Here is a 16,764-nt window from a genome sequence, read left to right on the forward strand (position 1 = left end):
GCTTAAATCTGGTTCTTAAAGTTCTTCAAGGAGTTCCGTTTGAACCTCTTCATTCCATAGATATCAAACTCTTATCTTGGAAAGTTCTTTTTTTGGTAGCGATTTCCTCGGCTCGTAGAGTCTCCGAGTTATCTGCTTTACAATGTGATTCTCCTTATCTGATCTTCCATGCGGATAAGGTAGTCCTGCGTACCAAACCTGGGTTTTTACCTAAGGTGGTATCTAATAAGAATATACATCAAGAGATTGTTGTTCCATCTTTGTGTCCTAATCCTTCTTCAAAGAAGGAGCGTCTATTACACAATATGGACGTGGTTCGTGCTTTAAAGTTTTACTTATAAGCTACTAAAGATTTTCGTCAAACATCTGCTTTGTTTATTGTCTACTCTGGACAGAGGAGAGGCCAAAAGGCTTCGGCAACCTCTCTTTCTTTTTGGCTAAGAAGCATAATCCGCTTAGCTTATGAGACTGCTGGCCAGCAGCCTCCTGAAAGGATTACAGCTCATTCTACTAGAGCTGTGGCTTCCACATGGGCCTTTAAAAATGAGGCTTCTGTTGAACAGATTTGCAAGGCGGCGACTTGGTCTTCGCTTCATACTTCTTCAAAATTCTACAAATTTGATACTTTTGCTTCTTCGGAGGCTATTTTTGGGAGAAAGGTTTTACAGGCAGTGGTACCTTCCGTTTAAGTACCTGCCTTGTCCCTCCCTTCATCCGTGTACTTTAGCTTTGGTATTGGTATCCCACAAGTAATGGATGATCCGTGGACTGGATATACCTTACAAGAGAAAACATAATTTATGCTTACCTGATAAATTTATTTCTCTTGTGGTGTATCCAGTCCACGGCCCGCCCTGTCATTTTAAGGCAGGTAATTTTTAAATTTAAACTACAGTCACCACTGCACCCTATGGTTTCTCCTTTCTCTGCTTGTTTTCGGTCGAATGACTGGATATGGCAGTTAGGGGAGGAGCTATATAACAGCTCTGCTGTGGGTGATCCTCTTGCAACTTCCTGTTGGGAATGAGAATATCCCACAAGTAATGGATGATCCGTGGACTGGATACACCACAAGAGAAATAAATTTATCAGGTAAGCATAAATTATGTTTTTTACTTACTTCCTCATAGAATCTAATTAGATTAGTTTGATCTATTTCTAAAAAAAAAATGCAGATTGGCCCCTGATGCCCCTGTTTCCACGTGAACCTTAAGAGCGCTGCTCCTTAACTGGTCCGCCGCCTCTGATCCTATACGATCGTGCTGATTGACACCCCCTGGTAAGGGAACAAGTTTTTGAAGGGTTGATAATAAATACTGCAGATTAGGTGTGAGGAAATTTGTGTCACTACATCATATGCCAAGTCAATGTTTCTCCTGTTAAGTGTAGTCAGTCCACGGGTCATCCATTACTTATGGGATATTAACTCCTCCCTAACAGGAAGTGCAAGAGGATCACCCAAGCAGAGCTGCTATATAGCTCCTCCCCTCTACGTCATACCCAGTCATTCTCTTGCACCTAACTAATCGATAGGATGTGTGAGAGGACAGTGGTTATTAAAACTTAGTTTTTTATTTCTTCAATCAAAAGTTTGTTATTTTAAACGACACCGGAGTGTGTTGTTTTTTCTCAGGCAGCATTAGAAGAAGAATCTGCCTGAGTTTGTGTATGATCTTAGCGGACGTAACTAAGATCCATTTGCTGTTCTCGGCCTTCTGAGGAGCGGGGTAACTTCAGAACAGGGGACAGCGGGCAGGGTTCACCTGCAAAGAGGTATGTTGCAGTATATTATTTTCTAAGGAATGGAATTGACTGAGAAAATACTGCTAATACCGTTGAAATGTAAGTACAGCCTTAAATGCAGTGGTAGCAACTGGTATCAGGCTGTTATGTATGTATGTTGGCACTGAAGTATTTCTGGGGAATGGCACTTCACTAAGAAAATACTGTATACATATAACTTATAGCCTTTCTGCAGTGATAGCGACTAGCAACAGGCTTTTATTATCATTTCATATATTTAAAACGTTTACTGGCAGGTTAATCGTTTTTCTCTCTGAGGTACTTGGTGAAAAATTTAAGGGCATTATTTTCCACTTGGCTGTCGTTTGTTTTAAATAAAGTCAGTTTATTGAGCTTCCCCAATGTTGTATTATGAGTGGGAGGGGCCTATTTTGGCGCTTTTCTACGCAGTAGAAATTCAGTCACAAGTCTTCCTTATTCTCCCTGCATGATCCAGGACGTCTCTACAGAGCTCAGGGGTCTCCAAAACTAGTTTTGAGGGAGATAATCACTCACAGCAGACCTGTGAGACTGTGCTTTGACTGTGATAAAAACGTTTATATTTTATTGTTATACGTTTTTCCGGTATTAAGGGGTTAATCATCCATTTGCTAGTGGGTGCATTCCTTTGCTAAATCAATGCATTTATTGTTAAAAATTGTTTTCTATAACTAATCCGGTTCATTGTTATTTCAACTGTGACAGTTTTGTGTGCTTCTTAAAGGCACAGTAACGTTTTTTATATCACTTGAAAATTGTTTGAAAAAGTATTTTCCAAGCTTGCTAGTCTAATTGCTAGTTTGTTTAAACATGTCTGACATAGAGGAATCTCTTTGTGCAATATGTTCAAAGGCCAATGTGGAGCCCAATAGAAATTTATGTACTAATTGTATTGATGCTACTTTAAATAAAAGTCAATCTGTACATGTTAATAAAAATTCACCAGACAACGAGGGGGAAGTCATGCCGACTAACTTACCTCACGTGTCAGTACCTGCATCTCCCGCTCAGGAGGTGCGTGATATTGTAACGCCAAGTACATCAGGGCGGCCATTACAAATCACTTTACAAGACATGGCTAATGTTATGACTGAGGTTTTATCTAAATTACCAGAACTCAGGGGTAAACGAGACCACTCTGGAGTGAGAACAGAGTGCGCTGATAATACTAGGGCCATGTCAGATACTGCGTCACAATTTGCAGAACATGAAGACAGAGAGCTTCATTCTGTGGGTGACGGGTCTGATCCAAATAAACTGGATTCAGACATTTCAAATTTCAAATTTAAGCTTGACGGTCCCTAAGGTGGAGGGAGCAGTTTCTACTTTAGCTAAGCGTACCACTATCCCGGTGGAGGATAGCTGTGCTTTTTCAGATCCAATGGATAAAAAGTTAGAGGGTTACCTTAAGAAAATGTTTGTTCAACAAGGTTTTATTTTGCAACCTCTTGCGTGCATTGCGCCGGTCACAGCGGCGGCGGCATTCTGGTTTGAGTCTCTGGAAGAGACCCTTGAATCAGCTCCATTGGATGAGATTACAAGCAAGCTTAAAACCCTTAAGCTAGCTAATTCATTTATTTTTGGGAGAAAGGTTCTGCAGGCAGTGGTTCCTTCCGTGTAAAGAGCCTGCCTGTCCCTCCCGTCATCCATGTACTTTTAGCTTTGCTATTGGTATCCCATAAGTAATGGATGACCCGTGGACTGACTACACTTAACAGGAGAAAACATAATTTATGCTTACCTGATAAATTCCTTTCTCCTGTAGTGTAGTCAGTCCACGGCCCGCCCTGTTTTTTATGGCAGGTCTAAATTTTATATTATACTCCAGTCACCACTGCACCCTATAGTTTCTCCTTTCTCGTTTGGTTTCGGTCGAATGACTGGGTATGACGTAGAGGGGAGGAGCTATATAGGAGCTCTGCTTGGGTGATCCTCTTGCACTTCCTGTTAGGGAGGAGTTAATATCCCATAAGTAATGGATGACCCGTGGACTGACTACACTACAGGAGAAAGGAATTTATCAGGTAAGCATAAATTATGTTTTTTATATATGTTCCAGTCATAAGCAAACAAAATCCTGTAGCGCAGGGGTCAGCAACCTTGGGCCCCCAGATGTTTTGGAACTACATTTCCCATGATGCTCAGACAGCCTAAAGAGTGTTAAGCATCATGTGAAATGTAGTTCCAAAACATCTGGGGGCCCAAGGTTGCTGACCCCTGCTGTAGAGCTACCAAACAAAAAATGTTAAAAGTATTAAGGACAAGGTGATACCTTCTAGCCATTTTGGCGGTTTCTATCTCAAAATTCAAACCAATCTGGATAAACAATAAAAAGAACAGTAAACACCTTGGAATTTTAATATAGAATTTTTTAGTTATACCTAATGAAACAACTTTTCAATGTACTTTTTTTTATAATATAGCTCTGAATTGTGTTTGTTTGTAATTGTGCTGATTTTCTACATATCGTTCCCTTATTGGCTTTAACTGCTAACAGCAAAACAATGCATTTTATGCAAACGTTATGACCGTGACTAGCCTTGTTGTCTGCAAACTAAAGCACGGATTGGCTTGTCCAAACAAAAGGCAAAAGGTGGGGGGAGTTTGGCTATTGAACAACAATTGCAGCAAACACAATGCTAATTTATTTTAAAAACATTTAGACTTGGCTAATATATCTTTTAGAAGCAGCCAACAGAAAAGTCTTGTAAATACAAGGGCATGTATTTATCAAGCCGTCAACCGCAAATACGTTGGAATTCCGCAGCGTAATTGTGGCGAGCCTGATTCGCCTTGGTTATCAAACCCTACAGACCAGCAAAAGTAGAATTTAGTGACGTAACATACGATCCGCCGGACTCAGTCCGACACAGATCGATGCTTACGTCACTACAGATGTTCCGAACGCAAGTTCGGCACTATCTGACTACTTTTGCTAGTTATCAAATAACTAGCTCGGCACTTTTCCGGCCCAGCGTACCTAGTTTTCAATCCGCCGCCCTGGAGGCCGCGGATGCCATAGGAATCAATGGGAGTCTGAAAGCAGCGAGAGCTCATGTTCGCTGCTGCCCGATATCCCATTGATTCCTATGGGAATGTTTACGCCTAACACCCTAACATGTACCCCGAGTCTAATCTGCCCCCCCTACACCACCGCCTCCTACATTATACTTATTAACCCCTAAACCGCCGCTCCCGGACCCCGCCGCAACTAAATAAAGTGTTTAACCCCTAAACCGCCGCTTCCGGAGCTCACCACCACCTACATTATACTTCGGAACCCCTAATCTGCCCCCCCCCCCTACACCGCCGCAACCTACATTATATTTATTAACCCCTACTCTGCCCCCCCCCCTACATTATATTTATTAACCCCTAATCTGCCCCCCCCCACACCGCCTCCACTATATTAAATGTATTAACCCCTAAACCTAAGTTTAACACTAACCCTAACACCCCCTAACTTAAATATAATTTAAATAAATCTAAATAAATTATTCCTATTTAAAACTAAATACTTGCCTATAAAATAAACCTTAAGATAACTGCAATATAACTAATAGTTACATTGTAGCTATCTTAGGATTTATTTTTATTTTACAGGCAACTTTGTATTTATTTTAACTAGGTAGAATAGTTATTAGTTATTAACTATATAATAACTTCCTAGTTAAAATAATGACAAATATACCTGTAAAATAAAACCTAACCTAAGTTACAATTACACCTAACACTACACTATAATTAAATTAATTACCTACATTAACTACAATTAACTACAATTAAATAAAATTTAAAAAATAAAACACCCCCCACTAAATTACAGAAAATAATAAAATAATTACAAGTTTTTTAAACTAATTACACCTAATTCCCCATTAAAAATAAAAAGCCCTTCCCTATACTAAATTACGAATAGCCCAAAGTAATCAGCTCTTTTACCTGAAAAAAAGTACAATACCCCCCCAACATTAAAACTCACCAACCACACACCCACTCACCCAACCCTACTCTAAAACCCACCCAATACCCCCTTAATAAAACCTAACACTAACCCCTTGAAGATCACCCTACCTTGAGACGTCTTCACCCAAACGGGCCGAAGTCCTCAACGAAGCCGTGCAAAGTGGTCCTCCAGACGGGCAGAAGTCTTCATCCAGGCGGCATCTAATATCTTCATCCATCTGGCGCGGAGCGGGTCCATCTTCAAGACATCCGACGCGGAGCATCCTCTTCCAATCATCCAACGACTGAATGAATGTTCCTTTAAATGACGTCATCCAAGATGGTGTCCCTTGAATTCCGATTGGCTGATAGAATTCTATCAGCCAATCGGAATTAATGTAGGAAAAATCCTATTGGCTGATGCAATCAGCCAATAGGATTGATGTTCAATCCTATTGGCTGATCCAATCAGCCAATAGGATTGAGCTTGCATTCTATTGGCTGATTGGAACATAATAATGTAATAGGGGCGGTATAGGGGGTAAAACAGTATAGTATAGTGTGAGTGCTTAGTGACAGGGTACCAAGAAAGCTGAAAAAAAGCAGAAGAGCAGCGAGATCGATGACTGTTAGTTAACAACAGTCCGCTGCTAATCGCACCAGACGGTGCACGGCTTTTTGACAGCTTTTTTGGTAATTTTGGAGAACGTATTCAGGTCCGCGGACGCAATGTTAGGCGAACTTAGGCGGGCGTATTGGTGCCGTTGAATGCAAGAAAGTCGATGGCTTGATAAGTAGATGCCAAGGTGTTTACTGTCCATTTTAAACTGATATTTACTTGTAAACCTAAAAACTTTCCTCTCATAGATTTAACTGCAGATGACTTGATCAATCATTGTGTGCAGGGCTTGAAATTTCAACTAGTCCTGGATGAGTAAAACGTTTGACTTTTTCCCAGTTTTATCATAGAGTGGACTAGTAACTATTTTCCTTCTGGGCTAGTAGCTTTTTTATAGTAAACTATAGTGATATTTTTCCACCACCATATATATCACAAGCAAAATGATTATTTGTTGCTTAGCTCTCACATGTCACAATATATTTATAAGTAACATTTTAGTTCAAATCTGTTGGGTCTGCTGAAAAAAACAATATGTATGTGTAGGACATGAAATCCAAACTTTTTTCTTTCTTGATTCAGATAGAGAATACAATTTTAAATAACTTTCCAATTTACTTCTATTATCTAATTTTCTTCATTCTCTGTGTATCCTTTGTTGAAAAGCAGCAATACACAATTGGAGCTAGTTAATGTATTGGGTGAGCCAATAACATGAGGCATACATGCGCAGCTACCAATCAGCAGCTCCTGAGCCTACCCAGGTATCCTTTCAATAAGGGATATCAAGAAAACAAAAATAAACTAGATAAGTTGTTTAAAATCGCATGCTGTACCTGAATCATAAAATAAAAATATGGGTGTTATGAATGTCAATTTGCACCTCCTGTTAGCTTTGTTTTTTTTGTGCAATAACTATTTTAACATGTTTAACCTTTTAGCGCTGTTATGCTGTTCTATTTCGTCATAATTACACTGGGCTTTAAAGCCGTTATGACGGAATAGAACGTTATAGCCAACGGCTGCCCTGAAGCCTTCTGCGCTTCCTGGATTTGTTTGTGGTCTGGAGGGCGTTCCTAGGGTTATAGGGACGCCCCCCAGACCCGATCCAATAATTGATATCTCGCGATCGTGTGCACAATCGCATGATTTCAATTTGTCTACATCGTAACAGTTCCGATGTGGAAACTTTAACCCTGGCAGGAAATAGTACTGTGTTCATTTGCATAATGGATTTGTTTTTTATTCTCTGCCCCTTTAAATGATCCCTCTCAAAGTCACTAATGCAAATCTACACCATGTTTACTTCATAACAAACCTCATCATTACATAAGCCTTTCTGCTATTATAACTAAAATAAATAAATAATAATAAAAAAAATAAATGTAAAATAAACTGCCTGTTTTCCCCCCACATTTTTAGGTCCGAAGTGCAAATTATGATGCTGACCCCTTTGTCCAAGAGTTCCAGTTTAAAGTTCGCGATGAGATGGCTCACGTGACCGGCAGAGTACTACCGGCTCCAATGTTACAGTATGGAGGACGAGTATGTCACACTTGACTTTTCACTGGTACAGTGCTTGTAGTACCCTATGTATTTTTGTTAAACATTCTTTTTTGAGGCATGGTGGCAAAATAAGACAATTGCAATGTAAATATCATTATTCAGATAGATGAGGTAGACACATCTATGTAATTTGTAACTTCATAATATCAAATTTATTTTTTAATCTATTTAGCCTAGCCTCTCTAGTTTTCATACGAAGTATATCACATTATAAGTCTATCGTATATCTTTTACACCACAAGAAATACTCAAAAGTCTAAAGACATAAAGATTTATTTATACAGTATTACAAATGGTTATATTAACCTAAAATCACTGTGAAAATTCATACAATTTCTTCACATTAAATATTATTAAACCATTATACATTAAGGCATTTAATATTTTGGTCGAGACTTGTGGATCTCCCCTCTAGAGTACGGCACGGCCGGATAAATGAAGGAGTTCCTCCTTTTTCGCGACTGGAGAGGGCTGGTGAGGGGGGGCCCGCCCTTCTGACACAGCGGCAGAGAAGTGCGCAGCAAGCGGAGTTGCAGTCCACTGCTTATCAGTCTTAAAGGGACATGAGAGCCCAAATTTTTCTTTAATAATTTAGGTAGAACATACCATTATAAACAACTTTCCAGTTTACTTCTATTGTCAAATTTGCTTCATTCTCCTGCTATAATTTGTTGAATTAGCAGTAATGCACTACTGGTTTCTAACTGATCACATGGGTGAGCCAATGACAATCTGTGTATATATATATATATATATATATATATATATATATATATATATATATATATATATATATATATATATATATATATATATGCAGCCACCAATTTGAAACTAGAACCTACAGTTCTTTGCTGCTCCTGAGCTTTCCTAGAGAAACCTTTCAGCAAAGGATAACACGAGAAGGAAGCAAATTAAATAATAAAGTAAATTGGAAAGTTGTTTAAAATTGTATGCTCTGTCTAAATCATGAATGTCTGATTATGACTTAATAGTCCCTTTAAGGAGGGGGTAAGATGCTCTACCGGAGCTCCGGTATATATTTTATTAACGGCACGGCCGTATTATTATTAAAAATTTTGGGACGTATGTATTTTGATCTGGTATATAATAGTACTATAAATTCAGGTGATATACAGAGGATTCTTATCTTGTAACATTAAGACTCCTAATATACCGGCACCATCGGATTATATGGAAACATTTTTTGGAAACTTTTTATTATTCTGCAGTCTGGGATTATCATATATACAAGAAATATATAGATGTTTTTATTTTTCGCTCTAGTTTGGGAATCTCCTATATATTTGGTCATTATGGAGCAAACTGGGAATGCTGAGGCTAACCCTGTATTACATGGCTATTGTGATCCCTACCAATAAATGTTTGCTATGTAAGGAGGTGGTTGTTTGCCCTCCTGCACTATTATGTAACACGTGTTTGACCTTTGTTCTACAGTCTCATTCTCCAACTCCCAGCTCCCCAAGTCCTATTAGTAAGATACCTATAGCAACTAAAAAGGAGCTATCTGATTTTTCAGAGGGGTTTAAAGCTCCTTTGCAAACTGCAGTTCCTGAAGCCCTTGAGTCTTTACCGCCTCCAAGTAAGCATAAGAACAAATTAAAACATTGAACTCCTGAATCAATGTGTAACACTTCTGGCGCTAGATCTGTTAGTCATTCTCCAGGTTTAGACTTGGAGGAGTTATCTACTGTGTCGGCTAAAGGTTCGTTTTCAGAGTCAGATAAAGATCCTGAGGAAATGACCTTTTAGTCTAGAATGGAAGTGGATGACTATTCCTTTAGAGGACAGTACTTCCTTTAAAGATCCTATGGACAGGAAACTGGAAGGTTACTTTAGAAAGGCATTTCTTTAGGGAGGATTGCTATTTCAGTATCACTGAACCGCAGTTGCTGGAGCAACAGCTTTTTGGTGTGATTACCCATCTGATTTAATTTCTAAAGAATCTAATTTGGAAGAGATACAAAACAAAATTCAGGCCTTGAAGACAAGGAACTCATTCATCTGTGATTCAATCATACAGTTCTGTTGCATTAATGCTAAAAATACTGCTTTAGCTGTTCTTTCAAGGTGAGCTCTTTTGGCTTAAGTCATGGTCTGCGGACATGGTTTCCAGGTCCACACTGTTGGCTTTGTCGTTTATAGGAAACAATGTCAAGGTTTGGACTCCATTATTTCCACTGTGACAGGGGGTAAGGGTGACTTCTTACCTCAGGACAAGAAGTCCAGACACATGGGGAAACCAGTGGACTTTTTCGTCCCTTTCGTCTGAACATGAATCATAGATCCACATCCACTCAGAAAACAGAAGTGCATAAGACTACCTGGAAACCTAACCCTGTCTGGAACAAATCCAAGCAGCACAAAAATTCTTCCTCTGATTCAAAGACTACATGAGGGTGTGGCCCCCAATCCAGACTTATCTCTGGTAGGGGCAGACTAAAAGAGGCTTGGGTTAAGTCTGTTCAGGATTCCTGGGTGATAGAGATAGTGTCCCAGAGGTACCGAATAGGTTTCATATCTCCAGACCTCCAAAGGGAAGGTTTATTCTGCTTCATATCTCAAAAACACCAGAGAAGAGATTAGCCTTTTTACAGTGTGTACAGAATCTGGAAAACGTGAGTTATCACTCCAGCTCTTTTGATAGTTCCAATAAAGGAGGGCACGTAGCTAAAGACTTTGAACAAATTTCTACGGGTACCGTCTTTCAAGATGGAACCCATCCTATCAATTCTTCCCTTGGTACAGTCTAAAATAGATCTGAATGACGCATACCTTCACATTCCTATTCATCGAAACCACCACGGGTCTGCCTTTCGGGTTAGCCACGGTGCCCAGAATCTTTACCAAGTTTCTGGCAACTCTTATATTGATAATTTGACTCCAGGGAAAAGCAGTGCTCCTTACCTGGACAATATCTTGGTTCAAGCGCCATCTTTACTTTTAGCAATCTCTCACACAGAGAAGTTGGATAATCAACGTTTCCAAAAGTTCTGAAAACTTCAGTCAGCTTGTCAGACCTTCAGAATAATCCTCCTTCTGTGGCTCAGTGTATTGAAGTAGTGGGCCTTACGTTGGCCTTGTCAGACTTCATCCTTTTTGCGAGATTACATCTGAGAACTCTGCAATTGTGCATGCTATGGCAGTGGAATGGAGACTATTTAGATCTGTCACCACTGATAAAATTAGATAATTTTACCAGACAGTCTCTGAGGTGGTGGATAGCTCCTCATCCAGTTCCTATGGGCATTCATTTTCTTCTTCCAGCATGGGAGATAATCACCATGGACACCATTATTTTGGGATGGGGCGCAGTATGGGGTCAGCAGAGCCCAAGGGGTTTGGTCTCCTCAGGAGACTTTATTACCTGTTAATATTCTAGAGTACAGAGCAATCTCCAATGCTTTACAGGCTTGGCTACTCCTATGCTCAGTCCCAATTATTTGATTTGACAATGTGATGACAGTAGCGTACATAAATCATCAAGTGGGAACAAAGAGTTTCCTAGCCATGCAGTAGGTGTCTCGCATCCTGTCTTGGGTGGAAAAGTATCAGTGTGCTATATCAGTTATTCATATCCCAGGCATGGAAAACTGGTAGGCAGATTATTTGAGTCGTCAGACTCTTCATTCTGGGTAGTGATCTCTCAATGAAGAGGTTTTTGACTATGTTGTGACCAGGTGGAGGGTACCAGAAATAGATCTCATGGCTTCTCAATCCGAATCACAAACTACTGTGGTACAGTTCGAGGTTGAGGGATGTCCAGGCAGAACTTATAGATGCCTTGACCTCTCCTTAGCAGTAAGATCTCCTATACTTTCTTTTTTCCAATTGCGCTTCTCCCACGAGTGGTAGCACGCCTCAAGCAGGAGAATGTTCAGTCTACTCTCATAGCTCCAGCGTGGCCTTGCAGGACTTGGTACGCGGATCTGGTGGAAATGTCCAGAGCGACTTCTTGGCGTCTGCCTCTGAGATCAGACTTTTTATCTTAGGTTCTATTCTATCAAAACCTTCAATTTCTCAACCTATCTGTGTGGATATTGAAAGATTGATTCTTGCTCAGAGAGGTTTCTCAGACTGTTATTGATACTCTTATTCAGGCTTGTAAGCTTGTTATTAGAATGATTTACCACAAGGTGTGGAAGGTTTATTTTTCCTTGTGTTCTTAACAAGGTTATTCCTGGAATTCTGTGCAAATTCCAAGAATTCTCCAGTTTTTGCAGGAGGTTCTTGATAAGGAACTTGCTGCTGGTTCTCTAAAAGGTCAAATTTCAGCTCTGTCTGTCCGGTTACACAGAAAGTTGACTTGGTTACCTGATATTCAGTCTTTTGTTCAGGCTCTAAGCAGAATCAGGCTAGTAATCGACTCTTCAACTTCCCCGTGGAGTTTTGAATTTGGTTCTGAAGGTTTTGCAACATCCTCAATTTGGATATAAAGTTACTTTCTTGGAAGGTACTTTTCTTGTTGGCCATTTATTCAGCACAAAGAGTATCTGAATTATCTGCTCTTTCTTGGGAGGTTCCTTATTTAGTGTTCCATCAAGATAAGATTGTTTTAAGAACGAAATCCGGTTTTCTTCCTAAAGTAGTGTCAGCTGAGAATATTAATCAGGAAATAGTTGTTTCTTCATTGTGTCCTAATCCTAAATCTCTACAGAAGAGATTACTACATAATTTGGACGTAGTAAGGGCTTTAAAGTTTTACCTATAAGCAACAAAGGATTTTCGTCAGTCTTCCAGTTTATTTGTATTGTTCTCCGGTAAACGGAAAGGCCAAAAGGCTACGGCGGTGTCTTTGTCCTTTTGGTTGAAGAGTATAATTTGCAGAGCTTACTTGTAAGATGGAAAAGATCCACCTGTTAGGATTACTGCTCATTATACTCTTTTGGTTTTTACTTCCTGGGCCTTTAAGAATGAGGCCTCTGTAGAACAAATTTGCAAGGCTGCAACTTGGTCTTCTCTTCACACTTTTTACAAAGTTTTATCATGTTGATGTTTTTTGCCACAGTGGAGGCTGCATTTGATAGGAAGGTTCTTCAGGCCTTACCTTTTGTTTCCCTCCCATTCATTGATTCGTGGACTCCACAGCTTGAGTATTGGTTTCCAAGAGAAAGGATTGTGGACTCTCACTACAATTAAAAAAGGAACTTTCAGCATAAAGTATTTTATACTTCATGACTGAAAGTCCTCTTTATTTGTTCCACTGGTAAATCTTAGCGTTTCACAAACGCTACGATATACCATCACTATAATTTTGGCTAAAAGTTTAGCCGGGTGGTCAGTAAAATCAGCCGAGTTGTGCACCCACTAAAAAGGTCCTGGGGAGAACACTGTACTGTATGTGTGGATCCAATCAAAATCCATTTGTCAAAGAACAGACTTTTCCCTATAATTCAGGGATTACACTACAATATTACCTTTTATAAATTAAAAATAAATACATTGTATATGTTGAATTGTTCTACACCAAGGGTAATAACACATAAATATGACCAATTATGTCACCTTTTTCCCCCCCCTATTTACATCATGAAGAATCGGACCGTGGCAACGCCAAGCCATGGTGTTTGGGACATGCGAGGAAAGCAGTTTCACACAGGGGTAGAAATCAAAATGTGGGCCATCGCATGTTTTGCAACACAGAGACAATGCAGAGAAGAGATCTTGAAGTAAGGCAATAATAAATGTGTTTTCATCTATGCTGTGTAAACTTGTCACATTCTATTTATGGAATATACTCAAATGAAGGGCACTAACAGGGTTGTAGTTTTGCTCTGATAATATTTTGGGTGACAATCTTATTACTGAAATTCCAGAGATAATTTTAAAAAGTAAAATGGAACACTTTACAAGCATTTTATATAAAGTGTATTTGTATTCTATACATGGGAAAATGTAGTGATCTTTGTATTTAAAATGGAATTCTAATGTACAGTATGTAGATACATAACACATACTATTTTCCTCAAGTTCTTGGTAGAACGGAGTTTACTAATAGCATGTAGCTAATATAACACTAATGTATTGCAGACTTGCTTGGGGTCTGTAGTCCCTTTAACATAAGAAAGCACAAGCAGGTGATAGAGACAAACACCTATTTAAATATGCATATTTATGGTAGTAAATGTGAGGTCAGCTGGCTATGTTCAAAGTACTGCACAATAGCTGTCTGAGCGATTTTTATTGGAGAACCATTTTTTGTGTATATATAATTAATATTGCTATATTTTACTATGACTAGCACATGGTTACATTTTGTCTTTTTCACTTAAAGTGATTGTAAACTGTACATATTTCCGGTCCGGAATCCAAGCGATATTTTACAGGGCCTTTAACTGATCACTTCTAAAAAAGATGGGATGTAACTTACTTTTGAATCAAGCCGTGCAAATCTAATACTCCAAGCTCCAGCCGCCCACTTCAAAACTCATTTTTTTGGTGACGGTTTGAATTGTTCTCCAATCAGCACTCTAGGTGTACATCACTTTTTTGTAGCTAGAGCGCTGATTGGAGAAAAAAAATATGAGTTTTGATGTGGGTGGCTGGAGCGTGGGGTATTAGAATGGCACAGCTAGGTTAAAAAGTAAGATACAGTGAGTCTTCATTAGACCTGATTAATTAAAGTCCCTCTGAAATATCGCTTAGATTCTGGACCTGATTTTAAAACATGTAAAATTTACCATCACTTTCACCAATGTCTGTATGTCTTCCCATTATATATTGGGCGAAGTGTGTAATAGAGGGTAATCACTTATTACATTGTGATCATTTTCTCTAGGGGATTCACAGACCAGCTGAGAAAGATCTCAAAGGATGCTGGGATGCCTATACAGGGCCAGCCATGTTTCTGTAAATACGCGCAGGGCGCCGACAGCGTGGAACCCATGTTCAGACACCTCAAAAACACTTACTCTGGGCTTCAGCTCATTATAGTCATCCTGCCAGGAAAAACTCCAGTATACGGTAGGGAGCTTACATGCTGCAGGTTTTGAATTTACTGGAAATTGTGTAATCCACATAAATCAGTGTTAATAGTTGTTTTAAAATAAATAAATAAATAAATAAATCTGTTAACTGACATTGTAAACAGGACATAAAAATACTTTCTTCTGAAAATATTTGACAGTACTGCTACAGCTTTTAACCTCCTGATATTAATATGCAAATACTATGTACATCTGCTGTGATTCCTAATTTGGGATGTTTTTTGTAACACTGTATCAAATTTAAACTGTGCTGCTTATGTGTGCGCGTAGTGAGTGAGCGAGATCCTTATTGGTTTGTTGTTTGTCTTCCAAAGTACACTGTTATGTTCGGTCATAGCAAGTCTGTTTCCAGCTTATGCATATTAACATAATTAAAGTAATAAAAAGGTCAAAAGTAAAATGCGTATAGGTGCATTTCAATTTGAAATAGAAGCATTTTTGCAATATACTTCCATTAGCAAAAATGCTTCTAATAAAAGTTATTACTGTTTTTCTGCAGCATACGCACATATCCTGTGAGGGCCGTGCGCCAGTATTCAAACACCACCTCATCTCAAAGAGTCAGTGGTTGCTTATATGACACAGATTACGTCTTCACAGAAGCAATACAGGTCATCTTTTTTTTTGCTAATGGAAGTATAAAAAGTGCATTTATGCACATTTCATTTTTGACCTTTCTATCCCTTTTAATTTGCTCCTGTTGTTGTGTGGTTTGCTTCACTGTATGCTTTATATCACACCATATTTTGATTGCTGCATTTGCCTTTTTTTGCCAGCTTTGGGCTAGATTATAAGTGTTGCACAAAATATTTCTTCTGCGAAAGCGATATTTGTGTTCCACTTAGTAATACAAACGCACGCAAATGTGTGCTGGTATTACAAGTTAGGTGCAATGCGAACGCGACCTCACGTTCACATTGCAGGGAAGCTTTGCAGAACACTGCATGAGAACTAGTACAGTGAAGGGGGCAAGTCACGCAGCGATGGGCAGCAGATTGTAAATATCAAATCCTAAGCTGCTTGCCAGGCCAAAATGTTACTCGCCACTTCTGATTCCACCCATCACCGGTGTAGCAAAGGACTTGCGTTCCAGCTCATGCCTTACGTATATACCGTATGAGTAAGACATGAGCTGAAACGCAAGTCCTTTGCCACACCGGCACTCATTTGTGATGTACTTGAATAAAAGTTAAGATTTAGCCTTTAACGCTGGTCTCTTGCCGCACTTACTTTGGATGATTGTATAGTAGGGATTGTACACATCTCTTCACTGTATCCGACATCACGTCTCTGTCTCTTGCTGATGATGTCACTGTCAAGCGCCTTATACACTCTCAAAGCTACACGGCTATGTAATAATAAAATATGACGGCTAAATATGTAAAAGAAATATGACGGCTGATAATGTAATAAAATATGATGGCTAATATTGTAATAAAATAATGAAACAATACTGCAGATCACCAATCACATTTCATCGTTTCATTACTGGAAACTTACTCGCCCTTCTCAAATTTCACTCGCCAATGGCGAGAGGGCGAGTGCTATTTTTGAGCCTTGTATGTATGTATATATGTGTAACTTCACTTATAAGTAAATATGCACCACTTCTGTCACATGATAATACCACAAGATGGTGGTGCCCAGTATGAAGATGTGGAACTTATTTAACCAGCACCTTTAAGGGGTAATGGAGAGCATCCTTTTATAGTAAAAGTGCAAAATGTGTTTTTGTTATTGGTTTGTCATTTGTGTTGGAAACAAATAATACATTTGAACTAATATTATCTGAAATGCATTCATTAACTAAACAAACAAAATACATAAGTATTAAGCTTTTGAGGC

General features: G+C 39.1%; 1 protein-coding gene across 1 annotated transcript in view; it reads left to right on the plus strand.

The window, feature by feature from the left end:
• Nucleotides 1-16,764, plus strand: part of LOC128652423 (protein argonaute-3) — a 382,994-nt gene that overhangs the window by 221,997 nt on the left and 144,233 nt on the right. Inside the window, exons 11-13 of the mRNA XM_053705360.1 lie at nt 7,769-7,891; nt 13,469-13,602; nt 14,712-14,896. Of these exons, the coding sequence (XP_053561335.1) occupies nt 7,769-7,891; nt 13,469-13,602; nt 14,712-14,896 (442 nt within the window). The remainder of the gene's footprint in view (nt 1-7,768; nt 7,892-13,468; nt 13,603-14,711; nt 14,897-16,764) is intronic.

Source organism: Bombina bombina, chromosome 3 (genome assembly GCF_027579735.1).
Source record: "Bombina bombina isolate aBomBom1 chromosome 3, aBomBom1.pri, whole genome shotgun sequence".
NCBI classification, from domain to species: Eukaryota; Metazoa; Chordata; class Amphibia; order Anura; family Bombinatoridae; genus Bombina; species Bombina bombina.